The sequence below is a fragment of the Trifolium pratense genome, linkage group LG3, assembly GCF_020283565.1.
Source record: "Trifolium pratense cultivar HEN17-A07 linkage group LG3, ARS_RC_1.1, whole genome shotgun sequence".
In the NCBI taxonomy this organism is placed as follows: Eukaryota; Viridiplantae; Streptophyta; class Magnoliopsida; order Fabales; family Fabaceae; genus Trifolium; species Trifolium pratense.
Window position 1 is genome coordinate 37,468,463 of NC_060061.1, and position 25,653 is coordinate 37,494,115.

The 25,653-nt window shown below is 32.4% G+C and overlaps 2 protein-coding genes across 2 annotated transcripts; one reads left to right on the plus strand and one right to left on the minus strand.

The window, feature by feature from the left end:
- Positions 1-7,940: 7,940 nt before the first annotated feature.
- On the minus strand, positions 7,941-16,297 carry LOC123917613 (serine carboxypeptidase-like 19). Its single transcript, XM_045969381.1, has 9 exons — positions 15,903-16,297; positions 15,694-15,773; positions 15,476-15,598; positions 15,277-15,379; positions 15,020-15,156; positions 9,004-9,090; positions 8,746-8,886; positions 8,465-8,536; positions 7,941-8,282 (listed from the first exon to the last, which is right to left on the minus strand). The coding sequence occupies exons 1-9, from the start codon at positions 16,186-16,188 to the stop codon at positions 8,244-8,246; spliced, it is 1,068 nt and encodes a 355-aa protein (XP_045825337.1). The 5' UTR covers positions 16,189-16,297; the 3' UTR covers positions 7,941-8,243.
- Positions 16,298-17,269: 972 nt separating this feature from the next.
- Positions 17,270-22,902, plus strand: LOC123915045. Its single transcript, XM_045966200.1, has 14 exons — positions 17,270-17,700; positions 19,119-19,216; positions 19,539-19,928; positions 20,019-20,118; positions 20,215-20,336; positions 20,466-20,550; positions 20,651-20,786; positions 20,875-21,029; positions 21,150-21,270; positions 21,358-21,561; positions 21,646-21,723; positions 21,812-22,009; positions 22,105-22,269; positions 22,354-22,902. Exons 1-14 carry the CDS (start codon positions 17,270-17,272, stop codon positions 22,654-22,656), a joined length of 2,586 nt encoding a protein of 861 aa, XP_045822156.1. The 3' UTR covers positions 22,657-22,902.
- Positions 22,903-25,653: the final 2,751 nt, after the last annotated feature.

A 25,653-nucleotide genomic window follows, 5' to 3' on the forward strand; every position in this document is an offset into this window, starting at 1 on the left:
GAAAAACCCATTGGGATAAAAACCTCAATAAGGGAAAAAGAGTACAACATTATGCTCCCCCTTAACCAAGCCTAGGTAATTCTTCTTCAAAGGTCTCGAAGGTGACGCATTCCAATACTTCGTACGTGTTTCTTGAAGACTGATGTAGAAAGTGCCTTTGTAAAGAGATCGGCCACATTTTCACTCGAACGAATGTATTGAATATCAACCTCTTTGTTTCTTTCTAGCTCTTGTGTGAATGAGAAGAATTTTGGAGGGATGTGTTTGGTTCTATCACTTTTGACGTAACCTTCTTTCATCTGAGTAACACATGCAGCATTGTCTTCATACAAAATTGTTGGATTCTTATCAGTTGGTAAACCAGACGTTCCTTGGATATGTTGAGTTACTGATCTCAACCATCTACATTCTTTGCTAGCTTCATGGAGGGCAATTACTTCAGCATGATTTGAAGAAGTTGCTACAAGTGTTTGCTTTTGAGATCTCCATGATATTGCGGTGTCACCATATGTAAACACATATCCAGTCTGTGATTTAGCATTATGTGGATCTGACAAATATCCTGCATCTGCATAACCAAGTAAAACTGGTTTTGTATTGTTAGAATAAAACAAACCAAAATCAGAAGTACCTCGGAGATATCGAAAAATATGTTTTATTCCTTTCCAATGTCTCTTTGTAGGACATGAACTGAATCTTGCTAGTAAATTCACTGCAAAGGCTATATCAGGCCTTGTACAGTTGGCAAGGTACATGAGTGCCCCAATGGCACTGAGGTATGGTACTTCAGAGCCAAGATCTGTTTCATTTTCTTCCTTAGGTCTAAACGGATCCTTTTCAACATTTAATGTTCTGCCCATCATTGGGGTACTCAAAGGGTTGGCTTTGTCCATGTTGAATCTTTTCAATACCCTTTCTGTATAGTTTGATTGATGTACCAATATACCATTTTTAGTATATTCAATTTGCAAACCAAGGCAGAATTTGGTTTTCCCCAAATCTTTCATTTCAAATTCTTTCTTTAAGTAATCTCTTGCTTCTTTAATTTCTTTATTGGTACCAATGATATTTAAATCATCAACATAGACAGCGATTATTACAAAACCAGATATTGTTTTTCTTATAAAGACACAAGGGCAAATAGGATTATTTACATAACCTTCTTTAAATAAATATTCACTCAGTCTATTATACCACATGCGTCCTGACTGCTTTAATCCGTATAATGACCTCTGCAACTTTATTGCATACGTCTCTCTGGGTTTTGAGTTTTCAGGCATCTTAAATCCTTCCGGGATTTTCATATATATGTTACTATCAAGTGATCCATACAAGTAAGCAGTAACAACATCCATGAGATACATGTCCAATTTGTTAAACACTGATAAACCAATTAAATAACGAAAAGTAATGGCATCCATAACAGGAGAATATGTTACCTCATAATCAATTCCTGGTCTTTGGGAAAAACCTTGTGCAACAAGACGAGCCTTGTATCTTACAATCTCATTTTTCTCATTTCGTTTTCTTACAAAGACCCACTTATACCCAACAGGTTTCACACCTTCAGGTATATCCACAATGGGTCCAAATACTTTTCGATTTTTAAGAGAGTTTAACTCAGTATTTATCGCATCTTTCCAATTTTTCCAATCATGTCTATTTTGACATTCATTCACAGTTTTGGGTTCAGGATCATCATTTTCATTTATGATTTCACATGCAATTGAGAACGAAAATATTTCATCAATGTTCATACCTTTTCGGCTCCACAGATTTCCTGTATTAACATAATTTATTGAAATCTCGAGATCATTCTTGTTATCAGCTTCATTATTAATGATCTCATTGTCATCATTTTGTGCTTCTTCGAGAGCACAATTTTCAATCATGGATTTGTTGTTATCTAGTGTCTTTTCAGGATCACTTTCAATCATATTCACCTTTTCTGTTTCTTTTCTTTTTCGGGGATTTTTGTCTTTGGATCCCATAGGTCGGCCACGCTTCAAGCGTGCCTTGGATGTACTTGCTACATCATTTGTTTTTGAAATATCAATTCTAGCTGGGACATTTATAGCTGGTACATGTGACTTTGTCACTCTTTTCAAATCAGTGAATGAATCTGGCAGTTGGTTTGCTAAATCTTGTAAGTGTACTATTTTCTTTACATTTTCTTCCCATGATTTATTATATGGGTCCAAATGTAATAAAGATGGTACATACCATGTTATTTCATTTTCTATGTGTTTATTTTCTCCCCCTAGTGTTGGAAATTTTGTTTCATCAAAATGACAATCAGCAAATCTTGCCTGAAAAACATCACCTGTTAAAGGTTCAAGGTATCTAATAATAGACGGTGATTCATACCCTACATATATTCCCAATCTCCTTTGAGGTCCCATTTTTGTTCTTTGTGGTGGAGCTATTGGGACATATACTGCACAACCAAAAATTTTTAAATGGGAAATATTTGGTTCCTTACCAATTGCAAGCTGATAAGGGGTGTGTTTATGATCAGCACTCGGCCTTAGACGGATGAGTGCTGCAGCATGTAAAATTGCATGACCCCAAACAGTAACTGGTAGCTTAGTTCTCATTATTAATGGTCTAGCTATATATTGAAGACGTTTTATTAATGACTCAGCTAAGCCATTTTGTGTATGCACATGAGGAACAGGGTGTTCAACAGTGATTCCTACTGACATGCAATAATTATTGAATGATTCTGATGTAAATTCACCAGCATTGTCAAGTCTAATTTTCTTTATAGTATAATCAGGAAATTGTGCTCTTAATTTAATTATTTGTGCAAGAAATTTTGCAAATGCCATATCACGACTTGACAATAAACAAACATACGACCATCTACTAGATGCATCAATTAATACCATAAAATATCTGAATGGTCCAGACGGTGGATGGATAGGTCCACATATATCACCTTGAATCCTTTCAAGAAATGCAGGTGATTCTATATGAATTTTGCCTGGTGAATGTTTTGTTATTAGTTTTCCAAGAGAACAGGCTTCACATGGTTTATCCTCTTTTGTAAACTTTAAACCTTTCAAAGGATGACCATGAGTACTTTCAATTATTTTTCGCATCATTGTTGAACCAGGGTGACCTAAACGGTCATGCCATAAAATCATAGTTTTGGGGTCTTCTTTTACTACCAAATTACATTCAATTTTATGTATATATGTATAATGTAATCCCGAAGGCAATTTTGGTAGCTTTTCTAAGGTTTTCTTCTTTCCAGAAACATTAGTAGTAATATTAATATATTTCATATTGCCTTCAGTTACAGTTTCAGTGTCAAACCCTTGACGATATATGTCATTAAAACTCAACAAATTTCTCTTTGATTTAGGAGAATATAAAGCATCATTAATGACAAATTTTGTTCCATTTGGTAACATGAACATAGCATTACCTGTCCCTTCTATTAAATCAGCAGGTCCTGAGATAGTATTTATCACACCTTTAGTAGAATTTAAATCATTGAAATATTTCTTACTTTTGAGGATCGTGTGGGTAGTTCCACTGTCCGGGATGCAAATGTCTTTGACATGTTCCATGTCTGACCTTCTTAAAATAAAATCAAGATTAAAGATAGGAAAACAATAAATCAATATAATACATTCAACATTATTATTCAATAACCAAATATTACACAATGCCCACCACATAAGTCATACATATTATTAAGTAATTCAAGCACACCACACAAGTCACACATATTATTAAGTAATACAAGCACACCACACATTATTCAAATACTTAATTAATTAGTTACTTAATTCATATTCATTTCATTTTCTTCTTCAACAAAATCAGCAGCCTCAAGGTAGGTAGTATCATTATTGGGTTCAACTTCGTTAAAATTTACTTCCTTTCCCTTTTCTTCAACAGATGCCCTGTATTTTTTACACAGGTGCTCTGGTGTCCTACACGTCTTAGACCAATGTCCATTCTTTCCACATCTAAAACAGATATCATCACGGTTCCTTGAAGGACCTTCTTGGATATATTTACCTTTACCTTGATGATTCTTATTATTTTGGTCATATTTAGGAGGCCTATAATTATTCACATATCCTCGTCCACGACCTCTACCACGAAAGTGGTTTCGACCGTGATTTCTGCCTCGACCATCAAAATGAGCTTTACCCCCTCGTCCTTTATGACGATTATGGCCACCACGCCCACGATTAAATGTTGTTGCATTTATTTCGGGGTATGCTATTGTTCCTGTGGGACGTGTCTGGTGGTTTTTTATCAAGAGCTCATTGTTTTGTTCTGCCACCAAAAGAGCTGCGACCAAATCAGAGTACTCAGTAAATCCCCTCATTCTATATTGTTGTTGCAACAATACTTGGGATGCATGGAAAGTTGAAAATGTTTTTTCCAATTTCTGTTCTTCAGTTATAGCCACACCGCAAAATTCTAATTGTGCAATAATTTGGTGCATGGCAGAGTTATATGCAACAACACTTTTATAATCTTGGAACCTTAATTTGTTCCACTGATCCATTAATGAAGGTAACAGGACTTTCCTCTGATGTCCAAATCTTGCCTTAAGTTTGTCCCATAGTATTTTGGGATCCTTGGCATTTGAATATTCTGTTTGTAATCCATCATCAAGGTGGTGTTTAATTATCCGATTTACTTTCGATTTTTTTCATTGCTAATTCCTGTGAGTCAGCTGTTTGCACCTCTGCATTATCTCCTTCTAGAATTTTATCGAGCCCCTCACATGCAAGGTACTCAGTTAAGTTGTTGTTCCATGTTATGTAATTATCTCCGGTTATGTTTAGAATTTTGAAATGATGCTTAACGTTTGACATGTTTATATCTAAAATACAAAAGAACAGAATCAATTTTTAATGTATAAACTATGACAAAAAAATAAATTATTTTATTCAATAGCTATGATTACAAAAACCATGATTCTATCAGCTAATAAACCAGGCTAATACTAGTAATGGTAAAACAACAAATATTGTTACTATTATAAAAGGTTCTCCTAATTCTTCATATTTGGTGATCCAGAAGATGAAAAACATAAAGACAAGTAGAGTGATAAGCATAAGAAAAAATTTAAACATTTTGGAAATATGAGTAAAAGTTTGAGAATGGTATGAAAACTTATGAGTGAAGGTGAAGTATTTATAGATGAATTTTATGAAGTGTCCGTTACGTTACCGTTGGGTTTGTGGCCGTTGGAAGATAGTGGAAAAATGTAAGCTTTTACTGTTCATGGCCGTTATGTGGCCGTTAGGGGATATGAGAAAAGTGTTAAATTTTATTGTTTGTTACCGTTGGGAATGAGTAAAAATATTCTAAGTGTGTTAAAAATCATCTAGCTCTTAAGATGCACAAATAGAGAGAACAACATGTAAAGTTATATGATAATAACTTTAAATAATATCAAATTTCAAAATCTTAATTATGAGTCTCTCGTGAAATAATATTATTGACTGAGATTTTAGTCTTCCATTAAGAATTTAAGTTAGCAATATTATAGATGTGGATTTTAGTCTTCCATTTAATATGAAGATTAGTATTATAGATGGGGTTTTTGGACACCTCCATTAAGTATAAAAGTTAGTCATACATATGGGGTTTTAATCCTCCATTAAGTATGAAAGTTAGTAATATAGATGGGGTTTTGAATACCTCCATTAAGTATAAAGGTTAGTCATAGGTATGGGGTTTTAATCCTCCATTAAGTATGAAAGTTAGTAATATAGATGGGGTTTTGAATACCTCCATTAAGTATAAAAGTTAGTCATAGATATGGGGTTTTAATCCTCCATTAAGTATGAAAGTTAGTAATATAGATGGGGTTTTGAACACCTCCATGGAAATTAGTATTATTAATCAAAAATTATCTTTTGTGATATTATGGGGATTTTAGACCTCCACACAAAACTTAAATAATATTCACACTTATTATAAAGTTCTTGACAAGTTGTGAGTTTTCTATAATAAGTGGGTAAAGTAGTAGTAATAAAAATAATAATAATAATAATAATAGCCACTCTAGTTATAAATCACTTGACAAATTGCCAATTCTCTATAACGGGGCGAATAATAATTATAATTATCATAAGATTAAAGTAATAAGGATAGATGATATATACCTAGTGGTGGTAAATCACTTCCGATAGAAACGATCGTGCTGATAACGTGTTGAGAAAATCAAATATTTAAGTATTCTTAAAGGACTAATATAATGATATAAATTACTAATGTAGTTATAATACTATAAATATATATTATACTAATGAAGAGAATGGAGAGAATGAAGAAGTTTTATGAGATTACTTGTTGCTCTCAAGGGTGTCTTTTACATGATCCAAAGGGTGGTATTTATACTACTAAAATTATGAATACATTAACTTAGATTTACTATTGCAAGTTGACATTTACATTGATAATTTTACATTACTATTTTAAGTTGACATTATAGATAGATATTTCAACATTAATAGTAACCAATGTCTTTCAAGATAATTTTGTTGATTTTCCAATTTATTATAACATCAATTTGTTTTATTGAACCAATTGTTAAAAGCACGTGCTTTCAAAGAATACTCTTTAATTTCATACATCTCACTCATTTTATTTATACAATAACTTAAGCTTTGAAGTGCTTAAATATTTCATAAATCTCGTCAAACTTTATCTTCCACTCACTTCCGTCATTCTTTTTTTTTTTTTTTTGTAACCCCAAATCACATGTGAAGTCTCATTCATCAAACACAAGGTTTTGCTTGTTCATTTATACATGTATAAGAATCCATCATTTTCTTATGAAGGACCACAAAGATCATTGATTTATAGGTCATTCCCTCTCAATAAAAAATGTTAGTTTCTATAAGTTAATTGCGGAGTACACACATAATTAACTCATCGGGCCACTGATTCTGATTCTTATTTGTTGCAACCCAATTGAATGTTATGTTTTATCCTGAGGGACAACCGATGGATCATCTACATTGCGCATTGGACAACTATAAAGTAAGTTGGACATTACACTTTTATCCAAAATCTTAACATAAGATCTATTGATCATCTCACTTATAAAATATTCAACCTCCACTTTTTTACACTTGCCACACCATATTATATGCACCAACTAGTTTATTTTGTACTTTTGTATCTGAAATTACCTTTGAGCAAGTTGTTATTCATTGTCCCTTTATACTACACATCTAGTGTCCCTTGAGACAAACACTTTTGTTCTGTTTGTTGCCGTAACAAACCAAATGGAATTTTCCGTTAAGTGTATAGTTAGTTATAAATGTCAGCCATCTGATTAAAATAAATGGCCAATATGATTTTACCATACGAAATTGAGTTGAAATTTCACCATCTAATCTCAAATAAATGAATGAAATCTATCACAGCATTAAATTGTGTGTAACGTTTACAGTGGTGAATTCAAATACAATTTTGTTAAGATTTAGTATTAGCACATGTAACTTTTGCTAGCATTAGTTTCAAAAACTCTCCTGAAAATTCTTTGCATTTTCATGCATTTTGTGTGAAAAATGTGTCAAGATGTATTTATTCTAATTGGCGTGAATTTGCCAACATAGATGGTAGATACTTGAGACTTTTAACTATTTAATTTAGTGTTTGATCCTTAACACGATCGGATGGAAAAATATTTGTTAAAAGAAATCTTACAATTGCGCGCAAATGATATCTTTATTTAAAAAATAAAAATAAAAATTGGTGACAATTTAGGTCATGCATGAAACTGCTGTCAAAGTGATACGGTAACTAAATTTTTTAGTCAAAGTGATCCACCACAATTAACTCGGTGTCATAAAATAGGTTTGAATCAAGTTGAAGCACTTTGGTCCAATGATCAATTTACTCTTTTTTTTTTAAGCCAACAACATTTAGACATCAAGAGAAGGATCAATATCCTAATTATGTTGGCATCCAGAAATTCTCCCACCATATGTTTATAGCTCATAAATATATCAACAGAAAGAAGAAAAAAAAATATATACAAGGAGGAACTGTCTTGCCCTAAAGAAACATTCTACACAAAAGTGTAAGTCAGCCCAAGAAGGTAATACAGATATAAAACAACACAGTGGAACTTACCCTAGTTAATTCTAACAAACGAGAATCCATAAAGAATGTGTGAACACTTGCAAGCAACAACCGGAGTTAATAATTGGCGAATGATTCGACTGCCAATACATAAACATAATCACGTACTACAACTCCTTGCAAAGAACAGCAACAAGCAAAAGGCTCTTTCGAACCAAACGGCAATTTACTCATATTAAAAAAATATAAATGAAAGAGAAAAAGGCTCTTTGTGAAAAGTGTTTCCTTTTAATAGGATCAATGTAATGATAGATTATTCCATGAGTTTGTGTGTGTAATGTTGCATCATATATAAAAGTACATAACTTTTTTGTCAAGAAATAAATACCTTTCGAATGTGCAGTACTTTGCGAACATTATCATCGTTACCCCAATAGGGACTGAGGAACTGTATATCAGTCTATCGATTGAAAAGGAAGAAAATAAGATATTTTAATTAGATGACAAAAATTAATGTTCTAAGACCTAATTACGTAGTAGGTTTATCAATTTTGACAACTGAATTGTTAGCGCTTATAACCAGGTGTCACTGGTGTAAAACAATACGAGTGTCTAAATATAATTACGTAAACATCAAACTCTAATGATAGATTAGTTTTGAGAAGTTACCCGACATGATGGTGGCATTGTGAGCGAAGAACTAAAAATTTCGTGAGCCTTATCAATATGTCTCCTACTAGGAACTTCTTTATGATAATCAGATTCGCATTTTGGTTCCAAAATATGAAGTGTGAACACTCTTGAAATAGTCTAAGAATTCACAACAATATGCAATAGCTGAAGTTTATTGTGACTGAAAAACTATCATAAACTATAATCAAACTTGACCTAATTAGTAGAAACGTAATGTTTTACAAGCCTTATTACCTCCTCGTAGGATTGGAAGACACTCTGACAAAGTTCATTTTGGGGATCTATATTTATATAATTGCCTTTACAATTCTTTTGCAGTGACTGTTGTTATGAATAAAATATTCTTGTTAGTTAGTATTAACCATTTGGAATTCAAGGAAACAAAAATAGAACAATATGTTGGATATAAACTTAATTCGTAAACCCTAGAATCCAAGCGTACCTGAGTTCATATAGTACCGATTAGTATTGTGGTTTGGTCTTCCAGATCAACACACTCTATGAGAGAAGCATTTAGATATTCTCTCGTATCTTTGTGATAATGGGATGTCAACAAAGAGTCCAGAAACCGTGTGCGACCCGGGGACCATAACCTCTTTATTTATATAACCCAAAATTAGGGTTAACTATTGGTATTTCTATTTTTAACCCATCACAAAATAGAATTACCCTTTGGTCTCTACACATTAAAGGCCCACATCCTATTAGATACTCATAAGTCCACTTTAGTCAAACCTTAGTAGATCACTTATAATTGGACTTAACTTAAGTGACAGTTCACAACACATAATTATTCACATATAAGTCCAACATTGAATTAAAAATCCAACAATCTCCCACTTGGACTATATGTGTAACCTCATAATTAATTATGTATTGCAAGAATTATCATAATGAGCTCAAACGACTGTCAATACTGAATGTAATCAATCCGGTCCATCAGTCATGCCAACATAGGATCAAAGGAGTTTTCGTTACATCTATCGTAACTAAACCCATCAATGGTCACACATGTGGACACAAAAGAACGACATGGATCATGATGTGGATGCGTAGCATGGAATTTTCATGTCATGTGATCTTAACATGCCTAATTCCAACTGGTCCTCCTTAATCCTTAGTGAGATCAAACCTTAACCAAAATCAGAGTGTAAAATACCAAAACTTTATTTCTGCAGAAATTATTCTTAAGCCTTACTTGAACTGAAGTATGTCTATATCATAAAAGCATTAAAAATAACAAACTCCCACTAGAACTGAATATCACTTAATGACTTAACACCCACACGAACAATGTGCTCATGAAGCCTTTTGGGTGGAAAACTTTAGTAAGCGGATCCGCGAATATGGAGTTTGTACTGATATGCTATATAGACAACTGTTCACTCTGAACTCAATCTTAACAAGAACTTGATTTTTATATGTTTAACTTCTTCAAGTTCTTATTGTTATTCAAAATAAAACTACTGAATTTTTGTCACAAAATAACTTTAGTGGTTTTTCAATTCCTTATCCACTATGCGCAGCCCTGTGACAAAGTTCTATAATCGGATGCCTCATGATATGTTATCTCTGCATCCAACAAAATCGGAGTCAGTATACCAAATGATCTCAAGATGATCCGACCTCCAATATATGAGCATGTAATTTTTAGTTCTCTTTAAGTATTGTATGACCCATTTGGCTGCTTTCAAATGGTCTATTCTTAAATTTCTTAAATACCTGTCCAACATGCCAAAAATTGTACGCAATAGCCAAACGCGTACAAAACTGAACATACATTAGACTCCCTACGACTTTTGCATAAGAAATCTTTTGTATTTATTTTTTCTTAAAGTTACTCATAGGGCATTCATTGAGACTAAACTTTTCTTCCTTAGCCAAAGGGTATCACATGGTTTATTGTCTTGTCATCGACATATAAAACAAAAAAAAATATTTGCTCCCACAGAACTCATGGTATATACAATCATCAAACAATTCACCTCAAAACCAAACGAGATGATCACCTTATGAATTTTGAAATACCATAGTTGAGATGCTTACTTGAGTTTATAAATGGATTTCTTAAATTTGCAAACCATATATTTTGAATCTTTTGATACAAAATTTTCTGGTTGCACCATATACATTGTTTCGTTAATGTTACCATTTAGAAACAATGTCTTTAGATTCATTCGATGTAACTCAAGTTCTAAATGCATCACTAATGCCATTGTGGTCCTAAAAGAGTCTTTCAAAGAAACCGAAAATAAAGTCTCTTTATAACCAATGCCTTCTTTATATGTAAATCCCTTTGTGACAAGACGAACCTTTTACCTCTCCACATTGCCTTTTGAATCATTTTGCACCTTATGACAATGGGATAAGATACCAAATGTCACTGTCCTTTATGGATTTCATCACTTTATTCATGTCATCGATCCACCTTTAAGAGTTAGAACTTTCCATTGCTTGATGAAATATGATCAGATCATCATCCATCATTCATCATTCCAATGTTAACCTCATGTCCTTGGAGAGATACAATGTCTTTATTTGGCATTGTATTTCTCTTTTCTCTCGTGGATCTCCTGAATGACATATGTTCTTGAGGTGTAAGAGTTTGTTCTTCTGAAACAACTTCTTGTATGGGGAGTTAGACACCTGTGGGAATATAAATATATTCCTCTTCAAAACAAAGTCCATAACCATATCTCCCCTTGCAAACTCGACATCCTCAAAGAATTGACATTTCCTGATTCAAAAACCAAACTTAATTGTGGGATCATGAAACTTGTACCCCTAGATCCTTTTAGAGTATCCTATAAAATAGTTAGGACATATGCTGCAGTTTTAATTTTGAAAACAAATAAAAAATAAAATTATTGGACGTTGTTCACCTGAATTGTTAAATCTACCATAGTATTTACCACCACGGTTAAACTTAACTCTTTTGATTCTTTAGTCAAGTTGATTCACAACTCCAGCCTGAATAAAAATTGAACACGTCCAATGACTTCCATATATCATGAATGAGATAAATTATGCCATATAGAAAATCGTCTATGAACATTATAAATATTGTTTACCATTCCAAATAACCGTAAAGAATGGACACAAATATCATTATTTATAAGTTCAAGGACGTCTGAAGTCTTATTGGCCACATATCCCCTTTATTGGTTTGTTTTCCCTTTTCTGAAAAAACACGAGTCTGAGATTACATTTGACACAAGTTCTCTATTTTCGTTTGGAAATGTCACTCAATCTCTTGTGTCAAATGTACCTGAATTCTCCTTGGTTAATTAAATGAAGCAATTGTGTAAGAATAAATAAAGATTATTGTAAGTTGTAACCTGACCCAAAAACAACTTGAATCAACTAATTTGAATTTTGAAACAATTTAAATTTCCAATCCTAAATAATCAAGAAAAACCAAATAGGTTCAAAACTTAAATAGAAATTAAATTTCATTTCGACTGAAAAACAATACAAAAATAGTTTCATCAAAATCCAAATAAAATTCAGTCTTTATCAATAATCTAAATTTTTCAATTGCCTCAACTTGAACTGTTTTATCGTCAGCCTTATAGATGTATCTTTCACCATCAATTAGTTTCCGACAATTCATAAAACCTTGCATAGACACACTATTGTGAGTTGTAGTACCAGAATCTATCCAACACGTGTGTCTATGTACCGAAGTTAAATTTACCTCAAAACAAACCAAATTGAGAAACCTTATACTACCTTAACACGTCATGTTTGACAGTTAAAGTAATGCACCTTTATCCTTTAGCTCCACAAAAGAAACAACTATTGTTACCTGATTTAAATTATTTATGTTGTTGTTCCTTCTGAGGTACTGTATCTGCAGCTCATCCTTATACTTTATTGAATTAAGGTTTCCCAAAAGCGTAGATATATCACACTTTTCCTTCTTGAGAAACCTCTTTTCAATTTCCTTAATGAAATCTGTTACCGTATTTATCTTTTCAGATAGTTTGCCCTAGAATGTTTCCAGAATGACTTTCCTTATGATGATTAAACATATGCAATTTGACCTCTCTCACCTTTCCAATTTCGTAATAGGTGAGCTAAAATCAATCCTTAACATAACGTTGAGATCCTACTTCAAGAACTATCAAAAGATTTACTTTCTAGAACTTGAAGTTTGAGCCATTTAACTATATTGATGTTGGAAGTAAATTTCAACAGATCATTCATAACCGAAGACAATGAAAATCAAGCAAAACATGCTCAAATAAGCCTCAATATAAAAGTAATTTTAAATTTAAAGTAAGGTAAATCCCAATACAAGATATCGGGAATCCATTAACATTTTATCTTTGGACAAAATATTAACTTTTCAGTGATACCTTGACGTAGTAATCAAACACTGATAATAAGAACATGTCGAATAATAAATTTTCCTTTAGGCCAATTTACTATTCACACGTAAAACCGAATAATTATCACACGTTTATCACCACAGGTGCACTTATAATTCTGTAAAATAGTCACCTTCCTTTAGGCCGGTTAAATATTCACATAAGTTACAAGCGAACAACATTCTATATTTCAAAATAAATTAATATCCACAAAAGAGGTTACTTTGGCAACATAGTGCTTCAATCAATTCATTCTAAAATATATACCTTAATTGTCCAATATTTAAATTAAAATTACTTAACCAAAGTTGCAACCAAATTTGCTAAGTATAGCAATACAACTTGCAATTTTCCAGAATCGTTAACCAAAATTACAACCAAATTTGCTAAGTATAGCAATACAACTTGCAATTTTATAGAACCGTTAACCAAAATTGTAACCAAATTTGCAAGAATAACTTGCAATTTCCATAACTTAAATCTGAATTTATACGAGCCACTGTTTTAAAATAGTAGTAACTCATAGATTAAATGCTTATTCTTATTCCAATCAATTTGTTTCTGAAAAACTGTTTTACTTGAAGCTGTGTTGAAACAAGATTTCTTAAAGCAAATATAACAAAACAAATGTTCTGGATAGAAACTGAATCAAACTGCGTATATCCATTTAGATTAAAACCAAACTTGGCAATTGAGGCCAAACAAAGTCTATAATGCTTCTGAAGTTGAAATCCATCAATTAAGACCAAACAACAAGTCTGTATATACTTGTTAAAAAAAAAAAAAATCTGTATATAAAGTTGAGACAAAAAATAACAAGCTAGACCTTAAATCTTTGAATCAAAAGAAACGGAAGCATTATATAGAAATCATCTCAACTTTATTTTATCATGAAACACAATAAAAGCCATACCGCAATTTTATTTTATCAATCTAGAGGGCTGAAAATTCACGATCACAAAAGTAAATAAACAAACCCTTGCGAATTGCTAAAAATCCCAATATGAATAGATCACTGCCAATTGACATAAAATATTAATGCAAACAATCATATTCATCACTGCCAATTGATATGTCTGATAAATGGAAAAGCAGCCTATATATGAAATTGAACTTTAGCATAAAATTAGACCCATTGTGTGAATACCAAAAAATAAATAATGTGTGCAGTTAACGCACATAAACCGAAACGATGTCCATGTATATAACTTAGAATCGTGAAGTTAAAATTGAAAACGAAACCATATGAACAACACGCTCAATATAAACATGAACGTCAGAAAACTGAATTCGGCAAGAAGAATAAAAATAAACCTTATTTTCTTAATGATCAAACATGACAAGCTCTGATACCACTTGTTGGATATAAACTTAATTCGTAAACCCTAGAATCCAATCATGTTAATCATTAAGAAATACCGTAAACATAAGTATAAGCGCAGAAGCGTACCTGAGTTCATATAGTACCGATTAGTATTGTGGTTTGGTCTTCCAGATCAACACACTCTCTATGAGAGAAGCATTTAGATATTCTCTCGTATCTTTGTGATAATGGGATGTCAACAAAGAGTCCAGAAACCGTGTGCGACCCGGGGACCATAACCTCTTTATTTATATAACCCAAAATTAGGGTTAACTATTGGTATTTCTATTTTTAACCCATCACAAAATAGAATTACCCTTTGGTCTCTACACATTAAAGGCCCACATCCTATTAGATACTCATAAGTCCACTTTAGTCAAACCTTAGTAGATCACTTATAATTGGACTTAACTTAAGTGACAGTTCACAACACATAATTATTCACATATAAGTCCAACATTGAATTAAAAATCCAACACAATATTGATTATTGATTCATAAAAAATAAAGTTACCAAGTAGAGTTCATCAGAAATTAGTGCCATTCTATGATTAAATGGTATTCGGTAGTCATTGTTTTTTGGTGTTGTTAAGGGATTTCCCAGTATGTATCCCTGGAGGTTTATCCACGGTTGGAGACCATCATCATTTCCTGTAGAAAAGAAAATTTAGTCTCAATTAGTCTAATATATATTATAAACATGATACATCAGTTATTTAATGAAAATTTTGATTTGACTCATTTGTGAATGTATAGTATAGTATAGTATACCATATGAAATTTCTTGAACAATAATAGGGACAGGAATGCCCGAGTATGAGTCACCAGCAATGTACACTTCATTTGATAGAAATTTTGGATGATCAATTAGCCACTACAACAAATGATTAAAGATGATTATTACAATTTATTTTACTCAAGCTGCAGAATGATACTATTATTTGTGATACTATATGAAAAAATAATTAACCTTCCTAAGAAATTGATGAGCATTTTGAACTAGTTTCCAGGTGCTTTGCTGAACAGCAGTTTCTGTTTTGGGATATGAGAATCCAGTTCCAGCAGGCAAATCCAAAAATATAATATTACTCACCTGTTCAGCATAAATTTAATAATTAAGCTTAAATTTTCATGAAACATAAAAACTGTGATAAATTATGTGTTTCATGGACTTTGAACTCAACTTGCCTTTGTCCATGAATGTTGCCTCAAGACCAAATTTGGTAAGCTCCCATTGTATTCCTCATTAATAGTAAATGTTATTGGACCTGTAACACCACCACACCATGGTAATAAGAGCATCTCCAATGCCATGTAATATTTATGCAATTCATACGTATTTTGCTCTAATGATGATACCATTAACAAGTGGTCTTTTCTATAGTTAGTATTAGTACCTATTTCAAAGGCAAGGCCAGAGAAGCCAGAGCAACCAGGACCACCAGTAAGCCAAAGCAAGAGAGGATCTTCTTTAGGATTGTTCTCAGATTCAATAAAATAGTAAAACACTTCTGCATTCTCATCTGCTTTAGTTTCACTTACTTCAATGTATCCAGTTTCTAGTACAAAAGGAAGTGGCCCTTGAAATCCAGGAAGGAACTTCACAATATTTGATTCAGATGTTGCAAACACAAGGTGTAAGAGGATAAGGAGCATGTTAAAGAAGCATCTAAACCTCACCATTTTAGACTGACTTTGTTTCGTGTCCAAAGACCACTTTACTCTCCCCTGTTCTTGTCCCCTTGGGATAAGATATCCTATGATGAATTGTGAGTGTCCTTGGATTTTTTTTAAAAAAAAAAATCAACAAAAGGCCATGTTTATTTCATGGGCAGAGCAATCATATAAATCTATTAAAACAACTAATGAAATTTCTTTCCTACCCTTTGTCACATGTTGGTTTTCTATGCTATACCATATGTTTTGCAATTTTATGGGGCAATTCAAGTCATTTAAGTGTGAAGTGTGTGGAAAAGTATAATGACTTGACATTATTAGTATATATGATCCATGGACCTATATTTCTTCATATGTGTCTATTTTTTTATGGAGATATGCATATTTTAAGTTTTTATAATTTTATGATGACCTATATTTCTAATTATATAATAATAATACATTTATCTATTTGTATTATTTTTACGCATACTTATATGTCTACTCATATAATAATATGTGTGTCTACATTTTTGCAATTTCTACGCGGAAGTATATTTGTCCTTGGAAATTTGAAAGGGTTTTATAAAAAGAGACAGAGAAAAATCTCAATAAGGTATTATATTTAGTGTTGTAAATAGTATATTATTATTATTATTATAGATTTTATTCAGTTTTACTTAGCCTGTTAATTAGGCCCATTAGGTATAGCATAGTCTATTTAAACTCTTGAATGATTGTACTCAAATTAATCAACTCTAATGTTAAACCTATTTTATTCTATATTACAACATGGTATCAGAGCCAAGAATCCAAGCTTTTTTGGGGATAACACCACAAACAGTAAAGGATCGGGAGTACACATTCTTACCAGTAATTGCTAGAGACCCAGATGCAGAAGGCTTACTAATAGAAGCAAGAATAGACTGTAAACGTTCAACGTCATCCTGACTGAAAGAGGACAAGTCTGTTTCTCCCTTTGCAATGTGTGCCTGATTTTGCTGCATATTCCGATTTTGTTGCATATTCCGATTTTGCCATGTTAACTTGGGTTTTTTTGATGAATGCTAAATCAGAAGTACCACAATTATTTATTCAATTTTATAATATGGTCAAAACACAATTTGGGAAAGGTATCAAAAGAATTCGTTCAGACAATGGTAGAGAATATGTCAATCATACTTTTTCTAACTTCACTAGTAAACATGGCATAATCCATGAATTCACATGTGTCGACACCCCTCAACAAAATGGTGTCGCAGAAAGAAAAAACCGTCATTTACTTGAAGTTGCTCGATGTCTTATGTTTCAAATGTCTGTTCCCACTTCATATTGGGGAGAGGCAGTTCTTACTGTTGTCTATCTGATTAATCGAGTCATATCTCGTGCTTTAGGTAATACCAGTCCCGTTAAATTTATGCTCTCACATTTTCCTTCTGCTCCTATATTACAGAATCTTAAGACTCGTGTGTTTGGTTGTGTTGCTTTTGTTCATGTTCATAAACAATATCGCAACAAGTTGGATCCTCGTGCTGTCAGGTGTATCTTTCTGGGTTACACACCTAACAAAAAGGGGTACAAATGTTATCATCCTCCCAGTCGTAATTTTTTTGTCTCCAAAGATGTCACTTTTCATGAAAATGTGTCGTACTTTTCTTGCCCTCAGTCTTAAGGGGAGAATGTAAATGACTTAGAGTCTGAGTCTGAGCTTCTGGTTATGGGTCCTAGTCTCCCTAGAACACATGTCCATGCACCCACTCTTGAACCTGAGTCTATAAGTGTTCCTTGTCCTCCAATGTCTTCTGTTTTGGAGGGATCAATACCTTCAGTACCAACTCGGGTGTATCAGAGGTGAAGTAAACTTATCCCGCTCCAACAGCAAACTCAATCGTATGATCCGGTGGTAAGCACTGAAAATGTCCATCCTATAGATAATTCTCATATTTCTGATACTTGTGATACTGACCCGAATGATGTACCTCTTGCTTTGAGAAGAGAAAAGAGATCATGTCCCTCCATATATAGACGTCCTACGTCTAATTTTGTCTCTTCTAAACAACTCTCACCACAATGTGAAGATCCTATGAAGTTATGTTATGATAATAAACATTCTGTCAAAGAGAAGCATAAATTAATAAAGGCGGGTTTACCAGCACAACAATTCAACCAACGTACTTGCAAGCTTTGAATGCCTGATATCCATTCATCAGCTTGAGGGGGAGTGTTGTAAATAGTGTATTATTATTATTATTATAGATTTTATTCAGTTTTACTTAGCCTGTTAATTAGGCCCATTAGGTATAGCATAGTCTATTTAAACTCTTGAATGATTGTACTCAAATTAATCAACTCTAATGTTATAAACCTATTTTATTCTATCCTTCCAACTACACACATCCAACACATCTAAATGGCAAAATTTTACAAGTGTCAAGCTCACAATCAAAGTTGGAAAAATCCTAGCTGGCCTAAAAGACAAAATTTTTGCTTCTTTGGGTATCAATTTGAATTTGGTTTCCCTCCTTTAATTGTTTCAGCAAATGGGCCATAACACATTGGATCCATTGCAATAAGCCCAATATAAACCGGCTCATCCAATATAGACCGGCCCAAATGAAACAATATGTTAACGGCCAAAAAAAAAATTTGATAAACAACCAGAGCCAGAGTGTTCAGAAGCGTGTTCCATCCGTCCCTTTCATTCTGTTCGATGCATCAGTCTTTGACTACCATTTTTGGCTAATCTCATCCTGATAATATTTCTTCAACTTTATAATCAAATATCACAAATACTGATTCATGAAATTTCATCTTCTCACTCTGCATATATCGGGAGAAATCCCAATCTTTACCCTTACCTATATTCAAATCTCATTCTGTTTTATGCTAATCTTTTGTTGTCTTTACATGAAGCAATCTCCAAGGTTGAAAAAATGGCCATTTCAGTGATAATTTTCTTTGTGGTTGCAGGTTGATTCAAAATCTATCTCTGACCAACCAAAATACCACCAAATACATACATCGATTCAACAAAAATTCACGGTAAAGGTGAAAGGTAAAACCCTAAACCCAATTTGAAATTCGAATTTTGAAATTGCTGATAATCCCGCCTTTAGTTTCATTAGATTTATTCATTTGTTAGTTGAAATAGGGTTTCATAGTTTGCTATATAAAGGGGTTAGGGGTCAGTTGTGAAAATGCGCCGCAAGCAATTCATTTGCTTGCACTTCTTTTCTCTCATCCTTTTTTGGTCTTAATTAATTATTTAACCAAAATAATTTAATATTGCAATTTTTATAAAAAGTATTTTAAAATTCACTTTTGTTTCCAAATGGCTTTGATGCGCTGTAATCCAACATATTTTTCAAGCATTTCAGAGATTAATTCAGACAAAGCTACATGGAATTTTAAGGCAAAAGTTATCAGGCTTTGGGAAGTAAGTGATTTCAATCGTCCTAATAATCCTTTTTCAATCGAAATGGTATTGATGGATTCTGAGGGTGAAAGGATACACGCAACTATAAAGAAAACGCTAATTTATAAGTTTAAAGATGATTTGATGGAAGGAAAAGTGTATAGTTTTGAAAATATGGGTGTTTCGACCAATGGTGGTGCTTATCGTACCACGCACCATCGTTATAAATTGAACTTTCAGTTTGGTTCATTGGTTCAAAGACTTACAAATGTTGATGTTTCTGGGTCTCAGTTTAATTTGGTTCCTATTTCTGATGTTGTCAGCGGAGGTTATGACACTGATTTTTTAGTGGGTATGTGATTTCCTTTATTTTTTTTTGTATGTTCATTGTTTTACAAATTGCTGTATTTTTAAATCCTGATATTGTTTTTGTTAATTTCAGATGTTATTGGTGTTTTGACTGGTGTGGGTACTGAGCGTGAGATAACCAATCAAAATGGAAGCAGCACAAAGCTTAATGTTGTTGCCTTGGAGGCAGATGGGTATGGACCTGCCTTACCTTCCATTTTTAGTCAGTTGTTAAAATTAACAAATAAATGTAAAGATACACTTTAACTGAGTTTATAATTTGTTATTAGGCATAAACTACAGTGCACTTTGTTTGGACCTTATGTTGATGAACTTAATAATTTTCTTGCTTCTGGAGATCACACCAATGCTGTTATGATTGTACAACTTGCAAAGGCAAAGACTTTTCAAGGTTATATGACTAACACATCAATATGTTTTTTTAAGTTGTTATATATACAATAATGTTAATAATATATGTTTCTATATATATATTTTTTTTTGCATATCGATACTGAAGTGATTGATATGGAATTTGTAGACAAGATTCATATACAAAATTGCATGAATTGCACCCGGCTGTTCTTTAACCCAAATTGTCAGGAAAGTATAATCTTGAAGGAAAGGTGTGTCATTGATATATTTTTATATTATATTAATATTATAGTTTAACTTAAGTATTTACAAACTATTATCTAATGATCCTTATTTTTTTTGTCTATCAAGCTTGCCTGAAAGTCTAGAGAGTCCTTCTCCGATGACGCTTACCCAAATCACTGCTGAGCCGGGAGTTAGCCCACTCGATGAGTTCCTATTCAACTCACCAAGAATCACTTTGCAGGCCATGAAAGATGCCACAAATGTAAAAATTTCCTACAAAAAATATTTTTTAATTTATCTGCTCTTTCTTATAAACTGATATACTTCATTACATATATTATTTTTTGTAGGAATCCGTGAATGTTGTCTGTGCAACTGTCAAAAGGATTTTGAACCCAGAATGCTTCTGGTACACTGCTTGTGTTTGTAACAAATCTGTTATTCCAGATTCAAACATGTTTTTTTGCGACAAATGCAATAAGCATGTGTTGAAGGTTATACCTAGGTACTGTATATCCTCTTACTGTAGTCCTTTGCTGGAATTTATTTATTTATTTATTTATATATTAGTATAAATGTTGCTTCTTGATGTTATCTTACTTTTATATTTGTTTCAATGTTTAAGGTATTGCATGAAGGTTAGGGTTATTGATCAGACGGATTCTGCCACATTTGTGATATTTGACAAAGATGCAAGCTCTTTGTTCCAAATGAGCTGTGCTGATATGTTAGATGACATCCAAAGGGTAATATTCTGATTTATTATAATATGTGTGAGTTTTATTAAACATGTTTTTCATATTGATAGTGTTTTAAATATGTTCTTATTTTAGGTTGCTGGTGTTGGAGGGGTTCCATCTCAATTAACTAGCCTGATTGATAAGACTTGGTTGTTTAAAGTGGAGACCAAACCTTCAAATAATCCTAGATTTGAACAGACATTTAAAGTCAGAAAAATCTGCACCGATGCTAACATAATCAAGCAATTTCAAGACAAGTGGGATCATGAGGAAGCTTCAATTAGCAAGCTAAACAATGTATGCAATATCTAACTCTATACTACGTTTTTTATACCATTGTCTTCCAAACAAATTGACTGATTAAATTTTTTATTAAACTAGGAGGTTGGTTCATTGAGTACTTTGATTGGCAAAGGGAAGGATGTATTAGTTTGTGGTTCTACTAATATCTTATCTGAGGTATGCTATCATGTTAAATACGTTGAGTGTATATAAGTTATTGGCGAGTCCATAGCACCAATATTTAATGTTAATTTGTTTGTCTTAGGATTCACTGTCATTGAATGAAAGTAACTCCAAAGACCAAGGAAAGTCAGTTATTTGTGATAATACTCCTATTGCATGTACCCAAGATTTAATGTGTAAATTTTCTTCTACTGTTGTGGACCTTGACGATCCTTCTCTTGACACTTATATTCGCAACAAAGATGGTGGTGATATAAAGAAAAGTGATATGTCTTCAAAGGTAAATTATGCCTATGATCGGTTGACATTTTTTTATTTAGTTGCTGTTATGTATACAGTTAACTAACATTTTTTTTGCTTCTTGCACTTGATAAGCTTTCAATTGCTGCAAGTAGTCTAGAGGGAGGAGGAAAGGACATAGTTGTTGAGGCGGTTGATCTTCAAAAATACGTTGGAACAACGACCAAAGAAGAAGCTGTTGAAAAAACTTATAGTGGAGTTGTTCATAAAGATGAATTTGTGGCCAACAAAAACATCAAGGTTGTTGTAAATATATATTCCTTAATTTACACATTTTATTTTTTAGATATAATTATATGACTAACTATAGGTTTGGATGGTTAGGAAGAGAAAACATTGGCTGGATGTGGACAAATGGCAAAAGGCATGGTCATTGAGGGTAGTTCTGTTGGAAAAATTCAACAAATTAAGGGAATGACAAGATCTGATGTTGTCAATCTTGATGAAGATATTCATGAGTCTGGTTCTAGCATGATAATAGCTCCTAATCAAATTGGTTCAACTGACATTAAAGCAATCAAGGGAAAAAAAATAGGCAAGAGAATTTCTCCTCAAAAGGAAGATGAAGATGACAATGCACCTATCAAGCTTTTGAAAAGAGCAATCAAAATTGAAAAGATTACTTAGGATTTAAGTGTGTGATATGTTGTTAGGTGCTTTTGTATTTGTTGAAGTTGATTATGTAATTTTGTTGGCCCAGGGTAGTTGGTCTATTTTGAGGTTATTTTTTTTGTTTTAAGATAATCAGTACTATCAAATCCCTATTTAGTAAAAAGGGTTTTAGTTCAATTTTTATGTTGTTTTGTACTATTTGGCCCAGTGGCAGTGGGCAGTTAATTAGGAATATATATAATTAATTATGATTTCGTGTTAGTTACTTGCCTTATTTTTGGTTTTGTTTTTTGTTTTTATTATTGATATAATCTTATTATTTGAAGCCTACAAAGTAATATTATTTTAAAATGTTAACAAAGTGGAAGATATTTATCTAAAAATCATTACCTTTCAAAGTTATTTAAAAATATAATCTTAACATTTAAAATATTTGTTGAAAATTTAAATGTTTATATTAGGATGATAAGTAAATAAAACACGATGAAAAAAATATATATTTTTATAAATTCATATGATACTATTATATTAAATACCCATTATATCAAATAACTATAACTAATATAGTCTAATTAAAAAAATTAAACAATTTAAAAACATAGACAAAAAAATTTGACAGTTGTCAAGCTCACAATAAACTATAGCAAAATCCAAACTGGCATAAATGACAATTTGTTTACTTCTTTGGGTATGAATTTGAATGTTGTTTCCCTCCTTCATCTGTCTCTCTCAGGTCAGATATTTCAGCACTGATGCTGCTACTATTGTTGTTTTATTTGATTTGTTTGGAATCAAGTTCAAAATTTGGTTTCTCCCTCTCTTTTTCAATATGTAAACTCAATATCTTACTCATCTTTCTTCATTTTCTCTTGATTCCTTCAAACATCTCTCTCTCCATGAATCAACCATCTTCAATGACACAAGCCACAATCTCCAAAGGTTTCAAACTGCTTATCCATCTGTTGTTTTATGATTTAATTTCATTATAAAGTCAAATTGCTTCTCTTTTGAACTTCTCTCACTCTATATAATTAAACTGACGAATAGTATTAACACAATAATTTTTAGTTACATGTTTCTTATGAGAGAGTTTTATTCCTTAAATTATGCATAAAATCCATGAGGGTTATACGAAATTGTTGCTTGTGACATGCAAGACGATTAATGACAGGGAGAAAACATTAAAAAGTAGATAAATAAGGAAGATGAGTAACAATATCTATAAAAGGGACGGCCTCATCCATTCGTGATCATAAAAGGGACAGCTCATCCATGCTTATGATCCCTATGAAGCGGCTTCAAAATTTAAATATTGGCATAGATGAAAAGCTTTAATTTGAGCGTACTATGTTAGGCCTACTGCAATGGATCCAATGTTTTGCGGCCCATTTGCTAAGGATATTGAATGAAGGAAGCAACATTCATATATATATGTATGCGAATTCAAATTCCGATCCGATCAAGCGGTTGTCATATAAGAACATCCAAACACTAAAGATATATAGTGTTTGGTTTTTTTGGGTTTAATTGTTAAAGTATTTATATAATATTTCTTTTATTATAATGGGTATTTATTTGAGATAAGTTGTTAGTTGAATCTCCACGTAAAGAGAAGAAGGTTGAAAAATATATTCAATTAAACTTACGAATAATATTCAGGTATGTAAAATTATTCTAATATTTTTCAGTGTTAATTGACAAAATACAAAATGTGTAAATACACTTATATTTTATTGGGGTAGAATGTGTATTTTTAATAAAGCCTGGTGTATGAAAAACGATTTGTCACAATGAATGGAGTTTATTGTTGCTTGGGCCTAATACTAAAATCAATATAAGGTTGGGATAGCCCGGTCCAGTTAATCTTATGTCAACAAACAAAAATTGATGAACGGTTACACGATCTCAAAAGGTTTCACCAAACCTTATCCACGCAAGGAGAGCTAATGTCCATATGTTTCTTCCTTGATCATGCGATAGCGTAGACGACAACGACAGCGACAAAGGGGCTCACACACACGCATTAGGACCGGCAACACTTGGGACCATCGACAATGGCGTCTTCTTCCAGGTTCTTATATGTTAATAAAGCTAATTTGTTCCTATACAATAAATGAATACTTTACTTTTGTTCCCTATTTTGCTCTGCATCGCAATACTTAATGTACACTATACATGTACTTTTGTCAGAGCTACACATGCAATTTGGGAATTAGGGTTTGACTTATATATTTATTAGTCAAAAAACGTTTTTTACTAAATTAGGGTTTGACTTATATATAATTAGAATTTCTGAATCCATTTTGCTAAATTAGTGTTTGACTTAGTCAATGATAGTTACAAAAGGTTTTACTAAGTTTCATTTATATAAATCATTCATTTAAAGGATGGTTTGATTAAGTAAATCAACGATATTTACAAATGGTCTTACTATGAGTAACTTATATAAATTTTCCATTTTAAATTGTGGTCTCATTAACTAATTAATCATTTGGTTATGATATGTTTACAAACTAATAATTTATATATGTTTTGTTATACAAGGGGACCTACGGTAGGTGACAAAATAATTCCGTGTTGGTTTCCGACGAGAATTTACCCGGATAAGGTATCGTAGTCATCCTATTCAAAAAAATCTATACGAAAGTTCTTGATTGAATTTTATACTTTCATATGAACTAATACAAATACCAATATTTTTTTATATCATAGGAGAAAATTCATGTTTGTTCTAAGTGGATCAACAAGTATGGAAGCAGAATTGATTTTCAAAAGCCTGGAGTTATTACAAATCTTAAGAAACAAGCGACCAGTTTTGTTTTTAAGCAGAGTGACGGTAGATGGTTTATACATTCTGGGATTATGGTAGCAAGGGTTAATGGTTTCGTCAAACCAACTGATGTTATACTTTTCTATAAAGAAGATAACAATTTCAAGATTTGGCTTGATAAGGCAAAATCTATTGCTTCAGTGCCACCCACTCCTCCTTCGGCTAACGTGTATGTGTATACA

Coding starts and splice junctions, on each gene's coding strand:
- LOC123917613 (XM_045969381.1), bottom strand. CDS start 16,188: ATGGTGAGGTTTAGATGCTTCTTTAACATGCTCCTTATCCTCTTACAC. Junction 15,774..15,902: donor TGGCCTTGCCTTTGAAATAG/GTACTAATACTA, acceptor GTGGTGTTACAG/GTCCAATAACATTTACTATT. Junction 8,283..8,464: donor AAGTACTGCACATTCGAAAG/GTATTTATTTCT, acceptor TTGGTTCGAAAG/AGCCTTTTGCTTGTTGCTGT.
- LOC123915045 (XM_045966200.1), top strand. CDS start 17,270: ATGGTCAAAACACAATTTGGGAAAGGTATCAAAAGAATTCGTTCAGAC. Junction 20,337..20,465: donor AAAGGCAAAGACTTTTCAAG/GTTATATGACTA, acceptor TGGAATTTGTAG/ACAAGATTCATATACAAAAT. Junction 21,271..21,357: donor TGTTAGATGACATCCAAAGG/GTAATATTCTGA, acceptor TTCTTATTTTAG/GTTGCTGGTGTTGGAGGGGT.